At 36.3% G+C, this 19,362-nt stretch overlaps 1 protein-coding gene across 4 annotated transcripts in view; it reads left to right on the forward strand.

The window, feature by feature from the left end:
- Positions 1 to 19,162, forward strand: part of SUCO (SUN domain containing ossification factor) — a 94,766-nt gene extending 75,604 nt beyond the window's left edge. For 3 of the 4 annotated variants that reach the window (XM_032317757.1, XM_032317756.1, XM_032317758.1), the window contains 4 exons: positions 522 to 676; positions 1,148 to 1,239; positions 16,006 to 16,061; positions 17,124 to 19,162. In XM_032317757.1, coding sequence (XP_032173648.1) covers positions 522 to 676; positions 1,148 to 1,239; positions 16,006 to 16,061; positions 17,124 to 17,567 — 747 coding nt within the window. In that variant the 3' untranslated portion in view covers positions 17,568 to 19,162. Of the gene's footprint in view, positions 1 to 521; positions 677 to 1,147; positions 1,240 to 1,511; positions 1,603 to 16,005; positions 16,062 to 17,123 lie in introns of those variants that run through there. The other variant, XR_004280029.1, reaches the window with a different exon arrangement.
- The last annotated feature ends 200 nt before the right edge of the window (positions 19,163 to 19,362 follow it).

Raw genomic sequence — 19,362 nt, forward strand, 5'->3', positions numbered from 1 at the left:
AAATATTTAAGAGAAGGACAAGCCTTGATGAAAGACTGGATGTGTGGCATGGGGAACTAAGGATGACCCCATGTTTTTTGCTTAAGTAACTGGGCGATTAGACTAGGTAGGAGCAAGATTTTTTTTTTCTCCCCAAGTAGGAGATAGTACAGATGGAAAAACACAGCAAATGTAGCAAAATATTAACTATTGGTGAACATAGTTGAAAGGCATGAATATATTCATTGATATTTTTTAAAAGTTTTCCATAGGTTTGAAATGTTTAAAGATTTGTGGGGGAAGGGAGAAGACAGAGTAAGACATTACCTCAGTAGTTCATTTTCTAAGAGCATGCCATGCATTTTTTGGTTTTGAAACACATTAAAAAATGTTTAAAACGATTTGTTCTTTGAATTTTATATCCCATGGTATTTTTCCTTAATAAAATTTTTAAATAATAAACTAATAATATAATAATACAATATTTAATATTATTATAATATATAAAATATATAATGACTAAATCCTTTTTCTCCTCTCAGGTTTCAGATCGACAAAGCTATCTTGTCATATCTTTGGTTCTCTGTGTTGTCTTGGGACTAATGCTTTGTATGCAGCGTTGTCGAAACACCGCTCAATTTGATGGAGATTATATTTCGAAACTCCCTAAAAGTAATCAGTATCCAAGCCCTAAAAGGTAACGTCAGCATTTTATTTCACATTTTTTACTATTTTTTTTAATATTTTTGAGAAATTTTACTGAATAAGGGAATGCTGAAATAATTTTTTTTCCCCATATGATATCTTAAAATTGCAGTGTTAAAACAACATTGGAATTAGCAAGATAGTCCTGTATCTGGAAGGTTCTATAGATGGAATAAAGAAAATATTAATAAGAAGTGCATAAACCATTGAAATATTTTGGTTGTGAAGGATGCTTGAATGTGGAATTCAAAGGGAGAGGATAATAGGTATTTTAATATAGCACCTTTTAGAGAATGATCCTTAATTTTTTTTTACATGTAATAGCAGTAACTGGAGTTTTACATTAGAGATTGGTATTCCGTAGCATGTTCAGTTCTCAGCAGCTTCCATCAGGCCCCAGCTGCAGAGTAAATTATATGTCGTTTACTCATTGTGCCCAGTGTTGACTTTCTTCATGTTTCAGGTGTTTCTCATCTTACGATGATATGAATTTGAAAAGGAGAACTTCATTCCCACTCATCAGATCCAAGTCTCTACAGTTAACTGGCAAAGAAGGTAGATTTTTGTGCCGTGTTTATATGTAAACAGGAATCTAGCTCACTTCTGCATAAGTGCAGTGTCAGTGCTGTGTTCAGAACCATCTGCAGCAGAGTAATGGGCATAAGTAACCTTTGTGTTTGTGCTGCGTCAAAGCCACCTTATCACTTGCACACTTTCTTTCTGTCTTTATTCCTAAAAGCCCAGAGGGTGGGGAAGGGGGGCTTAGTTTAATTAGCCACTGGTAGCTTTGTTTGCACATGCTCCTGTTTAGAAGTATTTCTTTTTAGAAAGGGATGTTTGAGAAAGTTCAACAGATTTGGAAAACCTGAATGTACTCCCATAGCATCCTGTGCTTATCTGCCTCCTCTTCTTGTACAGGTAGGACCCCTTTTGTCTCTAGTTGAGGACTGTGAGGCACTTTCTGGGGGGGGAAAAATCTAGTACTAATCTCTTTTTTATAGGCTAGGGTCTGTAATAGCATTCCATTATCTAACACTCAGTGAATACTTAAATTTAAATGAATGAATTAGTAATGAGTAGCTATTTTTCTATATCATTTCTTTCATAATTAGCACTTCCTAAGAGACTTAGCTTTATAGCAGTCTTAAAATAACCAAGTTAATTGTATATTTCAGTTAGGATTGCTTTCTTAATAATGACTAGCTTCTCTTGCCTTGGGATTTAGTAACAGCATGTTTCAATTGACTAAATCGTTTGAGTAATCATTGCTGAGCATTGCTGATTTAACTGTGATCACAGCGTTCACAGAGACAACCTATTGTATGTGTGTTTGCTCAACACTAGTAAATCTCTTCTTCCTTCCTGTTTTTTTCTTTCTTTTTTTGTTCTTTTGGGTGATTTTCTTTTATAATAACATTTTTAATTTAAGTGTTAGGTATTAAGAAAATGTAATTGTTATGGGTAAAGCTTGATGAATTTTCATAAACCAAATGAACACACCTGTGTGACAACACACCCAGACTGAGAGAACATTATCCAGCATCCCAGCCACTGCTTCTGCTCTTCTAGTCCCTGTCCATCCCTCCCCAGGGTAGCCACTGTTTTGATCTCTGACTTTTGATGTAGGGATGTTGAACATCTTTTCATGTGCTTCAGGACATTTGTAAATCATCTTTGGAGAAATGTCCTTTTAAATTTAATTTGAATTTAAATGAATTTAAAAAGAGTTTTTCTTTAACTTTTTTGTTGTTAATATCTCCAATGTCATGTAGTCTCCTCATGTTTCCTTGTATATTGTGGAAAATAGGGTTCAACCTCATTCTTTTACATGTCAGTATCCAGTTTTCCCAGGACTATTTGTTGAAGAAACGTTTTCCTTATTTGACTGGTCTTACTATTTTTGTTGAAGATTATTTGACTGTATGTGTGAGTTTGTTTCTGGGTCCTTTATTATTTTGGTCTGTTTACCAGTCTTTATGCCAGTATTACACTGTTTTGTTTTATTTTGTTTAAAGATTTATTTATTTGAGAGACAGAAAATGGTGGGGGTGGGGGACAGAAGGATAGAGAGAGAAAATCTTATCAGACTTTGTGCTCAGTGTAGAGCCTCATGCTGGGCTCGATCTTACAACTCTAAGATAACGACCTGAGCTGAAACCAAGAGCTGGACACTTAACCGACTCTGCCACCTAGGTACTCCGGTACCATGCTGTTTTATTTTGTTCTGTTTTTAAGATTAATTTATTTAAGAGAGAGAGAGAGAGGCAGGGAGGGACAAGGGAATAGGGAGAGAGAGTCTTAAGCAGACTCCATGCTGAGCGTAGAGCCCAACACCAGGTTTGATCTCATGACACTGAGCGGAAACCAAGAGTTCTGTGGTTAACTGACTGTGCTACTCAAGTATCCCAGTACAGCACTGTTTTGATGACTATACCTTTGTGACATGTTCTGAAATCAGGAAGTATGAATCCTCAAACTTCATTCTTTTTAAAAATAGTCTGGCCTATTTAAGGTCGTTTGAGAAGTGATAAAAATTTTAGGATTTTTTTTTCTTCTTCTTCAGCAAAAAAATATTGTTGGAATTTTGATAAGGATTGTGCTGAATCTGTATTATCATTTGACAGTATGGACATCTTAACAATATTAAGTCTTCCACTCATGAACGTGAGATGTTTTCTCATTTGTGTCATCTTTTTTATTTTTATATTTTTTAAGATTTTATTTATTTATTTGACAGAGGAAGACACAGCAAGAGAGGGAACACAAGCAGGGGGAGGGGAAAAGGGAGAGGGAAAAGCAGACTTCCCACTGAGCGGGGAACCTGATGTGGGGCTCGATCCCAGGACCCTGGGATCGTGACCTGAACTGAAGGCAGTTGCTTAACAACTGAGCCACCCAGTACCCCTGTGTCTTCTGTTTTAAATTTGTTTGTATATTCTTTAATTTCTTCTGTCAATATTTTGTAGTTTTCCTTATACTTTCTTAGGCATATCCCTAAGTATTTTATTCTTTTTGATACTATTGTAAATGGAATTGTTTTCTTAATTTCCTTTTTGGATTGTTCAGTGTTAAAAGTATAGAAGTGCAGCCGGTTTTTTTGTGCTTTGATTTTGTGTCCTGCAACTTTGCTGAATCCATCGGCAGTTTTTTAATGCAATTCTTAGGATTTTCTGTGTATGAGATCATGTCATCTCTGAACAGAGATAATTTTACTTCCTTTTGTCCAATGTGGGGTGGGTGGGGAGAGGGAGAGAGAATCCCAGGCAGCTCCACACCTAGCCCAGAGCCCAATGACCCTGAGATCATGACCTGAGCCAAAATCAAGAGTAGGAGGCTTCACTGACTGAGCCACCCAGGCAACACCCCTTTTGTCTGATTTGGATGCCTTTTATTTCCTTTCTTGCCTAATTGCTCTGGCTAGGACTTCTAGTACTAAGTTGAATAGAAGAGAGCTGGCATCCTTGTCTTGTTCCTGATCTTAGAGGAAAAGCTTTCAGTCTTTAGTCATTATTATGTCAGCTGTAGGCTTTTTCATAAATGGCCTTTAATATGTTGAGGTTTCCTTTTGTTCATAGTTTATTGAGTATTGTTAGCATGAAAGGTGTTGAATCTTGTCATGTGCTTTTTCTGCATCAGTTGGGATGATCATGTACGTGGCTTCTGTCCTTCATTCTTTTATTTTTTTAAAGATTTTATTTATCTATTTGACAGCGAGAGAGAGATCACAAGTAGGCAGAGAGGGAGGGGGAAGCAGGCTTCCTGCTGAGCAGAGAGCCTGATGCAGGGCTCGATCTCAGGACCTTGAGATGATGACCTGAGCTGAAGGCAGAGGCTTAACCCACTGAGCCACGCAGGCGCCCCTGTCCTTCACTCTTTTAATGTGTATTACATTGATTGATGTTCATATGTTGAATCATTCTTGTTATTCTAGAAATAAATCTCCATTTATGTAATATCATTTTAATGTGCTATCAAATTTCCTTTGCTTATATTTCATTGAAGATTTTTGTATCAGTATTCATTAGGGATATTGGTCTGTAGTTTTTCTGTAGTGCTTTTGTCTGGCTTTGGTATCAGGGTAATTTTGGTTATATAGAATGAGTTTGGAAGTGTTCCCTCTCCGGATTTTTTGAAGAGTTTCAAGAATTGGTGTTAGTTCTTCTTTAAATGTTTGGTAGAATTCTTTAACGGAACTATCTAGTTGGCGGGCTTTTCTTTGTTGAAAGGTTTTGATTATTGATTCAGTCTCCTTACTTGTTATTGGTCTTTTGGTATTTTCTCTTCATGATTTATTCTTGATGTGTGTTGCTAGGAATTTATCCATTTCTTCTGGGTTTCCAATTTTTTGGAGTACAGTTCATAGTAGTCTCTTACAGTCACTTTTCTGTGGCTTGGTTGTACTGCTCCATGTCCTCTTATTATATATCCTAGGATTTTGTACAAAGTCGATACAGATTAATACAAAATTGACAAATTACATAACCTCTTGCCTGCTAAGTATTTAAGATAATAATGGGGCTTAGATAATCCATGTTTTAACTTAACATTAATTCATTTTAAGTCTTATTCTCTTAGTATCCTCTCTCTTCATCAGATTTGTACTTTGATTTGCAACTCTCACTTTTGTTGATAAATCAGGTGGACCAAAATTGTTTCATTTTTGTTGAAAATTGTTTCAAATTGTTACATTTTTACTGTGAAATATAAGGGAAACAAAAACCAAAAATGTGCATAAGCTAGAATATACAACTTGCGAAGTAATTATAAAGTGCATGTCTGTGTAGCTAACATTCAGATCAAGGAGTAGAACAAGATGGGCACTCTTGGTATTGCTTCTCCCAGAAATAGCTGTCATGAATTTTGAAATAATCATACACTTGATTTTCTTAATAGTTTTACCATCAGTGTTTGGATCCCTCACAGTGTAATAAAAGTTTTGTCTGATTTTGAGCTTTTGATAAATTGAATCATACCATATGTAAACATTTTTGTCTTCAGCGTTCTGTTGGGAGATTCATATACACGATTGCATCCCATTTCAATATCGTATACTATTTCAGTAGCTAATTCACAGTGAATTTATCCATTCTACTATTGCTTAGCTTGGGGCTATTACAGTTAACGCTGCTGTAAACATGCATTTGTATCCTGGAACATAGTTGTATGAATTTCTCTAGGAATACTACCGAGGTGTAATACTGCTGGATTATAGAGAATGCCGATCTGCAAGTCATCAGGTAACGCAGGCTTTTCCAGAGTGGCCATAAAACAGTTTGTGCTTCCACCAGTGCTGTGGGGATTTCCATTATTCTGCATTCTTGCCAACAAACACTTAGGATTCTTAGGTTTTAAAGTGTTCGTTAACCTCAGTGAAGTTGTGATTTGCATTTACCTGATTACTAATGAAGCTGAACATCTTTATTTATGCCTTTTAGTTATTTGACTTTCCTGGGCAATTTTAAGGTTTTGCCTGTTCTTTTGGGTTGTTTATATCTTTTGTAGTGGTATATAATTATTTTTAAGATTTTGATTCTAGTCATTGATAAGTATTTTGTAGATATCTTATTTTTGCTTTGAAACTTGTGTTTTATATGGAGTTTTTTTTTTTAAAGAAGAAAAGCTCCTCTTAATGTTAGTGTAATCAAATGTATACATTTTCCCCCATTATGGTTAGCTTTTTATCTCCTGTTGAAACAGAATTTTTTGCCCTAAGTTTATGGATGATATTCTCTTATAATTTCTTTTAAATATTTACTTCAGTTTTTATTGTTAGGTCTTTAATCTACCTGGAATTTACTTTTTTTTTTTTTTTTTTTTAATGTTTGGTGTTAGGTAGGAACCTAGTGTATAATTTTTATGTGAATTTTCAGTTGTTTCAGGTTTCTTGGCCATTATTGGCTCTTTATCTTTCCATATAGATTTGGAATCCTCTACTTAATGTTTCATGCAAACAAAATTTGATTGAGATTACATAGATTGCATATCAATTTGGGAAGGATATAGCATATCCCTTTTTACTCCAAAAGGGTCAAACTTTTGGGAGCTTTATTCCTAGAATATTTTTTGATGCTGTTGTAAATTGTATCATGGGCACGCATGTGTGTATTTGTGTGTTTATTGATGGTATTTAAAAATACAGTAGATTTTGGTGCTGTTGAGGTTAACTCTGTGCTTACTGGTTGCTTTCTGGATCTGTCCATTTCTGATAGAGGGGCATCATAAGTGTCCAGCCGTGTAATGGATTCATGTGTTCTTCCTTCTTGGAGTACTGTTAGTTTTTGCCTTATGTATTTTGACACTCTTTTGTGAGGCACATATGCATTAAGGATTATTACCCTTACTGTAAGATTGTAAGTCTTCTTGGAGTATTGACCTCTTATCATTATGAAATGGTCCTCTTTATCCCTGATAACTTCATTGTTCTGAAATCTGCTCTGTCTGAACTTAATATACCGAATCCTGTTTTCTTTTTGTGTTAGCATATCTTTCTTTATCCTGTACTTTTCGTCTATATCTGTATTTGAAGTGTGTTTCTTGTGAAAGTAATTCCATTTACAGTTGTACCAAAAATAATAAAATACCTGGAATAAACCTAACCAAGGGGGTGAAGCCCTGTATTCTAAAAACTAGAAAACACTAATAAAAGAAGTTGAAGGTGACACAAATGGAGAGATGGTCCCTCCTCATGGGTTGGAAGAACCAATACTGTTAAAATGTCCATACTACCCAAAGCAATCTATAGATTTAATGCAGTCCTGATCAAAATATCAACATTTTTCACAAAACTGGAAAAAATAATACTAAAATTTGCATGGAACCAAAAGATCCCAAATAGCCAAAGCAATCTTGAAAAAGAACAAAGCTGAAGATAATCACAATCCCAGATTTCAAGATATACTATACTACAAAGCCATAGTAATCAAAACAATATGGTACTAGCCCAAAAATAGAGAAGTGGAACAGAGTAGAGAGCTAAGAAGTAAACCCATGTCTGTATGATCCGTTAATATATGACATAGGAGGCAGGAATATACAGTGGGAAAGACACAGTCTTGTCAACAGATGGTGCTGGGAAAACCAGAAAACTACTGGCAAGAGACTGAAACTGGACTTCTTTCTTACATCATACACAAAGAAACCCTGAAAATGGATTAAAGATCTGAATGTGAGATCTGAAACTGTAAAGCTCCTAGAAGAAAACATAGGCAGTAATTTCTTTGACTTTGACCATAGAAATGTTTTTCTATATATGTCTCCTTAGGCAAGGGAAACAAAAGCAAAATAAAACTATTTAGACTACCGCCAAATAAAAAGCTTTTGTATAGTAATGGAAACCATCAACAAAATGACAAGGCAGCCTACTGAGTGTGAGAAGATATTTATAAATGATATATCTGATAAGGGGTGAATATCCAAAATATATAAAGAACTTACACAACTCGACACCAAAGAAATCCCCAAATAATCCAATTAAAAGTGGGCAGAGGCCCTGAATAGATATTTTTCCAGAGAAGACATACAGATAACCAACAGACACATGAAAACATGCTTAACATCAGTAATCATCAGGGAAATGCAAATCAAAACCATAATGAAATAACCACCTCAGAATGGCTAAAATCAAAAACATAAAAAACAATAAGTGTTAGTGAGGATATGAAGGAAAAGGAACCTCATGCATGTTGGCGGGAATGCAAACTGGTATAACCATTGGGGAAAACAGTATGGAGTTTCCTCAAAAAAATTAAAAATATAATTACTAGATGATCCAGTAATTCCATTACTGGTTGTTTACCCAAAGAAAATGAAAACACTAGGGACGCCTGGGTGGCTTAGTGGGTTTAAGCCTCTGCCTTTGGCTCGGGTCATGATCCCGGGGTCCTGGGGTCGAGCCCCGCATCGGGCTCTCTGCTCAGCAGGGAGCCTGCTTCCCAACTCCTTCTCTCTCTGCCTGCCTCTCTGTGTGCTTGTGATCTCTGTCTGTCAAATAAATAAAAATCTTAAAAAAAAAAAAATGAAAACACTTATTTGAAAAGATATATGCACCTCTGTGTTTATTGCAGCATTATTTACAATTGCCTTGTTATGGAAATGTCCACCCATAAATGAATGGATTAAGATGTGGTGTGTGTGTGTATATATGTGTGTGTGTGTGTGTGTGTATATATATATATATACACACACACATATACACAATGGAACATTACTCAGTCTTAAGAAAGAATGAGGTCTTGTCATTTGCAACAACATGGATGGAGCTAGAAAGTGTAATGCTAAGTGAAATAAATCAGAGAAAGGCAAATGCTGTATGATTTCACTCATATGTGGGATTTAAGAAACAGGAAAAACAGACAGACTCTTAGATATACAGAATGAACTGATGGTTGCAAGAGGGGAGATGGTTGGGGCATGAGTGAGTGAAATAGGTAGAGGGGATTAAGAGTACACTTATCATGATGAGCACTAAGGGAGTAATGCATAGAACTGTTGAATCATTATACTATATAACTGTATAAATTTTTTAAACATTAAAGCCAGTTTCTTGTAAATAGCATACAGTTGACTCATGTGTTTTGTTCCAGTCTTAAAATCTTTGAGTTGGTGTATTTAGACCATTTACATTTAAAGCGATTATTGATATAGTTGAATTAATGTTTACTGTTTGTTATTGTTTGTTATCTTTGTTCCATTTTCGTCTTTCATACTTTTTTCTGCCTTTTGTACTTCAAGTTCAGCATTGTATATAATTCCATATTTTCTCCTTTCATAGCATGTATTCTTTCACTTTCTCTTGTGGTTGCCCTGGAGTTTGCAATATACATTTACAACTAACCCAAATCCACTTTCAGATAACACTGTACCACTTCATGGGTAGTACAACTGTTTTGTAATAACAAGATACTTCTTTTTCTTCTTTTCTTTTGTCAAAATACTGTTAATTTCTCCCATCCATTTCTTACATCACTGCTGTCATTCACTTGCACATAAGCATATATATGTATGTGTATGTATGTATGTGTGTACACACACAAACACACACGCACATTCCTTTTCTTTAGATCTCAGTTTCTGACCTGTGTCGTTTTCCAGTTTCCAAAAAAACCACCTTTTGACATTTCTTGCAAGGTTTCCTGGCATAATTTCCCTCAATTTTTTGCTTGTCCAAGAAGGATAATTTTTGTAGGAGATAGATAATTTTTGTAGGGTATAGTGTGTTTTTTCTCTCAATACTTTAATTATTTCACTCCACCCTCTTGTTGCATGATTTCTGAGAAGTCAGATATAACTTGTCTTTGTTTTTCTTTAGGTAAGTAATTTTCTTCTTTTTCAGAGTTTCTCTGTATCTTTGAACTTTTTGGAGTTCGTATATGATATGCCTAGGTGTAGTATTTTCAGCATTTATCCTGTTTTGTGTTGTCTGAGCTTCCTAGATCTATGGTTTGGTGTCTGACATTAATTTGGGGGAAATTCTCATTCATTATTACTTGAAATATTTCTTTTGTTCTTTCTCTCGTTCTTTCCCTCTGGTATTCTCATTACTCATGTATTACACGTTTTACAGTTGACCTGCAGTTTTTTGGATATTCTGTTCTGTGGTTTTTTCTTTTTTCCCTTTTCTCTTTAATTTTAGAAGTTCCATTGTCATGTCATAAAGCTCAGTGTTTCTTGCTCAACTGTGTCTAGTCTACCAGTGAACTCCTCAAAGGCATTCTTCATTTTTGTTACTGTGTTTGCTCTAATGTTTCTTTTTTATCCTTCATTAGAACTTTTCTGCCTACATTATCCATCTATTCTTGCATGTTGTCTGTTTTTTTACATTAAAGCCCTTAGCATATTAATCATAATTTTTTTTAAAATTCCTGATCTGATAATTCCACCATTCTTGTCATCTAACTCTGGTTCTCATGCTTGTTTAGTCTCTTCGAACTATGTTCTTTGCTTTCTTAAGAAATGCCTTGTAATTCTTTTTTTTTTGAAAGGTGGGAGATGGTATACTTGGTAAAAGGAACTGCGGTAAACAGACCTTTCACAATGTGGTGGTGAAGTGTGGTGGTAGAAGAAACGTTCTGGACTCCTGTTATTAGGTCTAAATCTTTTGGTGGGTCTTTTCCCTGGACTGTTCACTTCGTTAGTGCTTCTCGGGTTTCCCCTTTCCCTTAGACAGGTCAGGCTCTGATAAAACACCAGCAGGTTCAGCTCTACTAAAATAGTTCTCCTAAAGTCAGTCCTTGTTAAGAACAGAATACTCTGGAATATTTCAAAGAGCTTCTGGAGGTAAAACTCACAGAAGTGTAGATGCTCCACTCTGACGGGTATCCTCCTTGGATTTTCTATCTTAAGGATTTATCCACACTGAGCATCCATCAATATATCAATTAATGTAGTTCAAGTTTTCCTACATGGGCACTGATTCCCACAGAGGTTTCTGTGTATCTGCCTGTCTCTGAGTTTTGAGACAGTCACTTGTCGTGTGACCTCACTTTTCCGAAGATACACAAAGAGTTGATTTTTCAGTTTGCTTAGCTTTTTACTTGTTGTTAGGACAGAATGGCAGCTTCCATGAATACAGGCACACTTTTTGAGACTAAAGACAACTTTGTTTCTTCCTTTCCAATCCTTAACAGATTGTATTTCCTTTGTTTCCCTAGCTGTTGTGGCTAGCATTTTAGCAGTGTTGAATAGAAGTACCTGATAGGGACCTTTGTCTTGTTCCCATTCTTAAAGGAAAACTCTTAGTGTTAAGTATTATATTTGTCATAGATGTTCAGTAGATACCCATTATCTAAGGAAGTTCCTCTCAGTTTGCTAATAATTCCTTTCCCCCGTGAATCCGTTTTATCTTACCAGATACTTTTTTAGCTTCTTTTAAGATGATCATTTCAGATCTGTTATTAAAATGAAGTATACTAATCAGTTTTCTTGAGTCACATTTTTATTACATAATAAATACAAGTTGGTCATGATACTTATGTGTGTGTTGTGTTCATATTATTATTTTCACATAATTCTGTTTGATACTCTAGGGATTTTGCTACCTATTCATGAATAAGGCTGGCATGTAGTTTTTTATTTCTCACATTGTTGGGTTTTGGTGTGTAAGGTGTATAAAATCAGATGGGCAGTGCTCTCTTATTTTTAGTTCTCAGGAAGAGTTAAAGATTATAATTATTTCTTTTTTGAATTTTTATTCACGTAGGTCCAGAATTGTCCTTGTAAGAGGAGTTTTTGTTATAGGAACTTGATTTTTTTGCCACTTTAAATTAAAAATTTCCATGACTTTTTCCATGTCATCTAAGTGTTAAAATTTATTAGTGTAAAGATACTCACTTTTATCTATTAACATTTTATTTTTCCTCCCTTTTCCAAAGGGATTTTTTTGTTAGAGCTGAGAAGAGATTCTTTTTCTGTTATTAGAAGTTGTGCATTATTTTTGACATTTTCTCATACTTTAGAATTTACAAATACTTGTCAAAATCTGCAGTTAATGAGTACTTTTTCCTCTTCTTGGACAGTACCAAGATCTTTTATCCCCAACTTGACTTACATGCTACTCTTTTGTGTATTTAAATTCTATTTTTTTCTTAGTTGTAATTCAACAAGGAATACTATGATTATTTTTCACACTTAACGTTCATTTACATTTATCCACATGTACACTGATTCTTAATTCTTCAGGTCTGCTTTCTGAGAATTTCCATTTGCCGTTGCTTTCCTTCATACTGAAACATGATCTTTTTTTCTTTATTCCTGTTTAAATTTGTTGGGTTCTTTGAATCTCTCCGTTGGTATCTTTTGTCAAGATTGGAAAATTCTTGGGGCGCCTGGGTGGCTCAGTGGGTTAAGCTGCTGCCTTCGGCTCAGGTTATGATCCCAGGGTCCTGGGATCGAGCCCCGCATCGGGCTCTCTGATCAGCAGGGAGCCTGCTTCCTCCTCTCTCTCTGCCTGCTTGTGATCTCTGTCTTTCAAATAAATAAATAAATAATCTTTTAAAAAAAAAAAAAAGATTGGAAAATTCTTCACAACCATTATTTTTCCCCCGAAACATTCCCCTACCTCGTTCTCTTTTAGAATCCACATTTAATTCAGTATGTTACCATCCTTTTCACTTTAGCTCCCTAAACTCTACTTATTTCCATTCTTTTTGCCTTTCTGTGTTATATTTGGGTGATTTCTTCTGAACTGTTTTCCAGACCACACATTCTTAGCTATCTGTAGTCTGCTATTAAATTCTTTCATTGAGTTTTTAATGTCATTTATTACATTTTCCATTTCTAGGAGTTGCTTCAGTATTTTTTTAAACATCTAGGTCCCGTTTTTTTGTTTGTTTTATTTTTCCTGCAGATATTTTCAAGCTGGTTTTTTATTTAGACATAGTAAGTATACCTGTCTTTATAATCTTATCTTTTTGATAATTCTAGTATCTTAAGTCTTTGTGAATCTCTTCATTAATTTTGTCCATAGGCTCTTGCTCAAGATGCCTCTGGTCTTTCTGGGCTTGGTTACCTTTGTGTGTTGGTCCTTCTCTTTGAAAAATAATTTGTCGGGATAATTAGAGAGCTAGAAGGTAGGTCCTTCTGCCAGAGAAAATTTGTGTTTGCTTTGTATTCAAGAATATTTTATGTTAGTGGCATGAGGTGAGTTGGACCACCAGATCTGGGAATTCGGACTGTCAGTCCCTGCACTGCCTGGGTTAATTCTTCCTCTGAGGATAGTCCTTAGAGTCCTAGCTTACAGGGGATGAGTGAGGGCATCTTACTAGACTTACTACTGTGGGTGGGTCTGGAGATTTTATTTCTGACTCATTCTCTTCATACCACCAGAGCTAAAATTCACATACTCATGCATTGGCAAATGCTCTCAGGACAAGAATGACTTTTGTGTTCCACTTCACTATCTGGCGTCCTACTTTTATTTCAGATTTGGTCTAGAGATTGCCTACTTAATCTTGGCTACTCTTCAGTGCTTTTAGTGATTTTTAAAAAAAATTTTAATTCAGTTAATTAATATATAGTGTATTATTAGTTTCAGAGGTAGAGTTCAGAGGTAGAGGTGATTCCCCGGTCTTATAGAATACCCATTGCTTGTTACGTCACGTGCCATCCTTAAAGTCCCATCATCCAGTTACACCATCCCCCCCTCTCCCCTCCCCTCCAGCAACCCTCAGTTTGTTTCCTATGATTGAGTCTCTTAGGGTTTGTCTCCCTCTCTGGTTTCTTCTTGTCTTATTTTTACCGCCCTTCCCTATGCATCTCTGTTTTGTTTCTTAAATTCTGCATATGAGTGAGATCATATAATAGTCTTTCTCTGATTGACTTATTTCGCTTAGCGTAATACCCTATAGTTTCATCCACATGGTTGCAAATGGCAAGATTTCTTTTTTTTTTTTTTAAGATTTTTTTTTTATTTTTTATTTTTTATTTTTTTTTTTTTTATTTATTTTTTTTTATTTGTCATAGAGAGAGAAGCGAGAGCAAGCACAGGCAGACAGAGTGGCAGGCAGAGGCAGAGGGAGAAGCAGGCTCCCTGCCAGGCAAGGAGCCCGATGTGGGACTCGATCCCAGGACGCTGGGATCATGACCTGAGCCGAAGGCAGCTGCTTAACCAACTGAGCCACCCAGGCGTCCCAAGATTTCTTTTTTAAAAGACTTTATTTACTTATTTGACAGACAGAGATCACAACTAGGCAGAGAGAGAGAGAGAGAGAGGAGGAAGCAGGCTCCCTGCTAAGCAGAAAGCCCAATATGGGGCTTGATCCCAGGACCCCGGGACCATGACCCGAGCTCAAGGCAGAGGCTTTAACCCACTGAGCCACCCAGGTGCCCCAAGATTTCATTTTTTGATGGCTGAGTAATCCGTTGTGTATACACACACACACACACACACACACACACACACACACACACATATTCTTTGTGCATTCATCTGTTGGATGACATCTGGGCTCTTTCCATAGTTTGGCTATTGTGGACATTGCTGCTATAAAAATTCGGGTGCACGTGTCCCTTTGGATCACTACATTTGTATCTTTAGGGTAAATACCCAGTGTGATTGCTGGGTTGTAGGGTAGCTCTATTTTCAAGTTTCTGAGGAACCTCCGTACTGGTTTCCAGAGTGGCTGCACCAGTTTGCGTTCCCACCAGTGATGTAAGAAGTTCCCTTTTCTCCACATCCTCACCAACATCTGTTATTTCCTGACTTGTTAAATCCGTATTTAGTTGCTTTCATAGAGAGGGTGGTCTGAGTAACAGTTAACAACCATTTCTAAAAGTGCCATTTTTTTTAAGAGCAATTTGAGTGAGATTAGTAACTGATAGAAATGGCTGTTTAGAGGAATGTTTAGATATTTTGATATACTTGATGACTTCTCAACAGATTTCTAGGACATAATGTAAAAAATTATAATTGGTTGAATCATGTTATTAGTAAATTTGCAGTATATGAAGTTTTAGAGTGAATTTTATAGCTTATAAATTTCTGGCTCTGTCAGACCACGTATTGTTTATTTTTAATGGGCTCAGTAGGACTGAAATTCCGTTTATCTTGTCAGTCAGATGTCTTTCTTGTCAAGACATTTATCTTGTCAGTGTGGAAGTGGTATGCAGCTGTCTTTAATGTGCTTAAAGGAATGAAATCTTAGAAACCTAAAGCGAATATTTCTAATTTACTCACCTTGCCAGAAGTGTTTATTCATTATTGCTTTGTCATTTATATTGCATGTTCAAGCTATTTTTAGATTTTGGCATTCAGAGTTTCGGTCACAGTAAAATACATCTAGAAAAAACTTCTTAAATTTCTTTTTTAATGTGTATGTTCCTTTAGCTGGCTTTTTTACCTGGTCACTGCTTGTTGTACATAATTAACCCACATTCGTGACACAGTGTAACTTAGTGTTTTAGGGAAATACTCAGATGATGTATGGGTTTGTTACTAGCTTAACCTGGTGATGTTACCTTCTTACTAGGTAAAGGATAGGGCTGGGCCCTGAGAGGGATCCTTACTGTGTTGGCTGATGGCTAGCTGTCCGTTAGAAGCTTAAGGAAATTATTTGAAGGAGACTGGTCAAACCTCAGATAAAAATGGTACCATCTCCCATCTTGTCACTTTTCACTAATTTAAAATGCATAAATATATGCTTAATGTGGTATAATTATAAACTCATTGGTTAGGAAAATAATCACTAAGGGAGAATATATATAATATATATTATATATAATATAATATAATATAACAAATATAATATAACAAAATATATAATATTTTTAGTGTTTATCTTAGCATAATATACTACATATCTGCTTTTTATTTCCTCTTACTTACAGTAGACCCAAATGATTTGTACATCGTAGAACCCCTCAAGTTCTCTCCAGAAAAAAAGGTAATATTTTGATTCTTTTTAAGTATATTGGTATGTTATGACATAGTAGATAAAGACTGGGTAGAAAGGTTTGATATCTCTAAGTGGTCCTTAAATTTACTGTATATGTCCAATCATAATACTGATACAAGTCAATGTTACAGAGGTCAGCAAACTACAACTTCCAGGCTATATCTGGCCTGTGGCCTGTTCTGTATGAGCCTGGAGCCATCTTAAAGGGTTGTAAAATAAAAAAGAATATACAAGAGATATAGTATGTGACCTGTAAAGCCTAAAATACTTACTGCCTGGCCCTTTACAGAGAAAATTTGCTGATGCCTGGGTAGTAGTCCTTGTTTATTGTCAGTGCGTGTTAGGCACAGTGTGTGCGTGTGCCATTCCTGCATTCCTCAGAGCAGCCTGGAGATGGTAGTATCCCCGAGTTGAAATGAGAAAACCAAAATTCAGAGGGTTTATGTTGTCTTTGAATGATCCATTAAGTCTTTTTAAGTCAGTGGTAAAACTCAAATATACTTGGGCTTTTTGGTTATAAAGTCTGCGTTTTCTGTTTTGCCTCTCAAAATAAGTTGTACTCAGTTTGATTAGAGGTAATGATCTCTAGGTGAAAGAACTTGGACTTCTAGAGCCAAATAGCCCAGGGTTCAGTCCCAACCTGGCCACTTACTGTGTTGTAACTTGGGTGTGGAACCAAACCTCTGGACCTTGGTTTTCTCATTTAGTAACCAGGGATAAATACTCACTTCTTAGTAAGTAGGATACACATGAAAGCAGCTAGGATTCTACCTGATGCTTACTAAGTACTCAGATGTCAGTTATCACCCCCTAAATCTATTTTCAGAGGTGGCAGCTAAGCTAAGTAAGGAGTTGTGATTGAGCAGCATTTACAAAATGGGAAGATAATGGTTAATATCTATCCAGAACATAACAGTATGTTTGAACATAATACTGTTTACTTTTCACCAGGAGTTGGCAGTTTCCTACATTAGCTCAGCCCTCTAGGTGGTTTGATGAGGTAACTCTTGGAGGTCTCATTACTGCCTTGTTTTAAAATTTGTGTTGCAGAAGAAACGCTGCAAGTATAAAACTGAAAAAATTGAAACCATAAAACCAGCAGATCCATTGCACCCTATAGCCAATGGAGACCTAAAAGGAAGGAAGCCCTTTGTGAACCAGAGAGACTTCTCTAATATGGGAGAAGTTTATCACTCTTCGTACAAGGGTCCTCCGTCTGAAGGAAGCTCCGAAACCTCATCACAGTCAGAGGAGTCTTACTTCTGTGGCATTTCAGCTTGCACAAGTCTGTGCAACGGACAGTCCCAGAAGACAAAAACTGAGAAGCGGGCTTTAAAACGAAGGCGATCTAAAGTCCAAGACCAAGGAAAATTGATAAAAACTCTAATACAGACTAAGTCAGGATCATTACCGAGCCTGCATGACATAATCAAAGGAAACAAAGAGATCACCGTGGGAACATTTGGTGTCACAGCGGTCTCGGGACACATCTAAAATGAACAGAACTTTTCATACTGGAGACTTTTTGTTGTTGTTCTTTGAAGAACAGTCTGTGGTATTCGAAGGGTTTGGGGGAGGGAGAAAATACTAATGGGAAAAGTATTCAGAAATTATGGTTTCTGCCATTTTAAAGAAGTAGGTGGGATTGTGTCAATCTTGGTTAATGAGCTGCAGTTTTACAAGGCTGATCACTTCCTACAAGGACAATGGTAGACATTTTATAAAGATGTTTTTTCACAGATTAATTACTGGGACAAACGTAATTTGGAAGCCCAGTTCCTTTGGGTGGGATAGGAATGAAAGCCTAAACCTCTTCCTTTAGCTTTGTTCCTATTTCTTGCACCTTCCCATATTTATGTGCCTTTTGTCTATTTATAATGCCACTGGAAGAGGAGGGAGAACTTTTTCTGTCATTTGATTTCTTTTATAACTTTGTTAGTTTTTTGAAGCTGCAAACACTACAAGGCTTTAAGGTGATCTGCATCTGAAGTTCCGTAATGTGGGTCAGACAGTGTAAAGGTCCCGCAGACTTGCCAAATAGACTTCTTGTAGCAAACTCACTTGAAACAGAAACTTGCTGGAATTCTCGTCTGTTCTTTTAGGTAAGCAGAGATACGGATATTTTCATTCAACTTACTCACACTCGTTTTTCTCTAGTTACTAACTCAACGAGAAAAAAGCCTACAAGATTTTTTCTTATAAATGACTGGTATTTGCGAATAGATTTTTTATGAATTCACCTTTTAAGCACATTTAACCACTTGTAAGGGTTTTCGTTAGCTACATTACATCTTAAACATTCACAATAAGCACTAATCCTCTGGACTTTCAGGTAGTTCTTTCCTGTTTCTACAAATAGAACTTCTGGAGCTTCGTCGAATGAGTCCAGGTCTCGTGGTAAAATCACTGCCTATGTACCTGTGCACGGATCCAGCGAGTGACTTTGTCAAGCCTTGTCTAATTGGTCAAGTCTAAAGGGATCGTTAGTCCCGATGTTTGCTTTGTATTGGCTACAGATGTGCAGAGGCATACCTGTGATGTCAGTGTGTCTGTCTCCACCTTGTCTTTGTTTCCTTTAAAAAATAATTGGCAGCGACTGTGTTTGAATAAAATGATTTCTTAGTGTGTGTTTGTACAGTAATGAGTGAAAGTGGGAAGTTTCTTCTTGAAAGGGAGAGAATTGACCATTTCGTGTTGTAAGATTTAAGTTATAACTTATTGAGCACTTTTAGTAATAACTGTTTTTAAACTTGTCTAATACCTCTCGGGTGGGGTATTGTTTGTAATGTGACCTATTTAAAGCCTTTTTTGTTTGTTTAAGTTGCTGCTTTTAGGTTAACAGTATGTTTTAGATGATTTAAATTTTTTTTCCAGTCTGTACAATTAGCCATTCAGAGCAGGAGGGCCTGATTGTATAGAAGCTTGTTGAGAAGAGGTCCAGGTGAGCTTGGAGGGAGAGCGGGAAGCTCCACGATGTGCATGTGGCGCCCAGAGTTGTGGAAAGGTGGCTGTCAGTTTGTAACTGCGGAGCTGGAGTGCCATTAGAAACTGTGAATTTCCAAATAAATCCGAACACTTGTCTTTATTAATTACGGGCTCTTCTGTTCTTTGGTGGAGAAACTTACAAATACATTGCTCAGAACATAGACTGAAGTTTCTGCCACTTTGGAAACTAAACACAGCAACATCTCCTTACATGATGGATCACATGTCAGCCAGCTCTAAACTGACTGAGCTTAAAATAAACATTTTGTTCCATGTACAATCATAATTTCACGATTTCAAACAC

The sequence above is a fragment of the Mustela erminea genome, chromosome 17 (genome assembly GCF_009829155.1).
Source record: "Mustela erminea isolate mMusErm1 chromosome 17, mMusErm1.Pri, whole genome shotgun sequence".
In the NCBI taxonomy this organism is placed as follows: domain Eukaryota; kingdom Metazoa; phylum Chordata; class Mammalia; order Carnivora; family Mustelidae; genus Mustela; species Mustela erminea.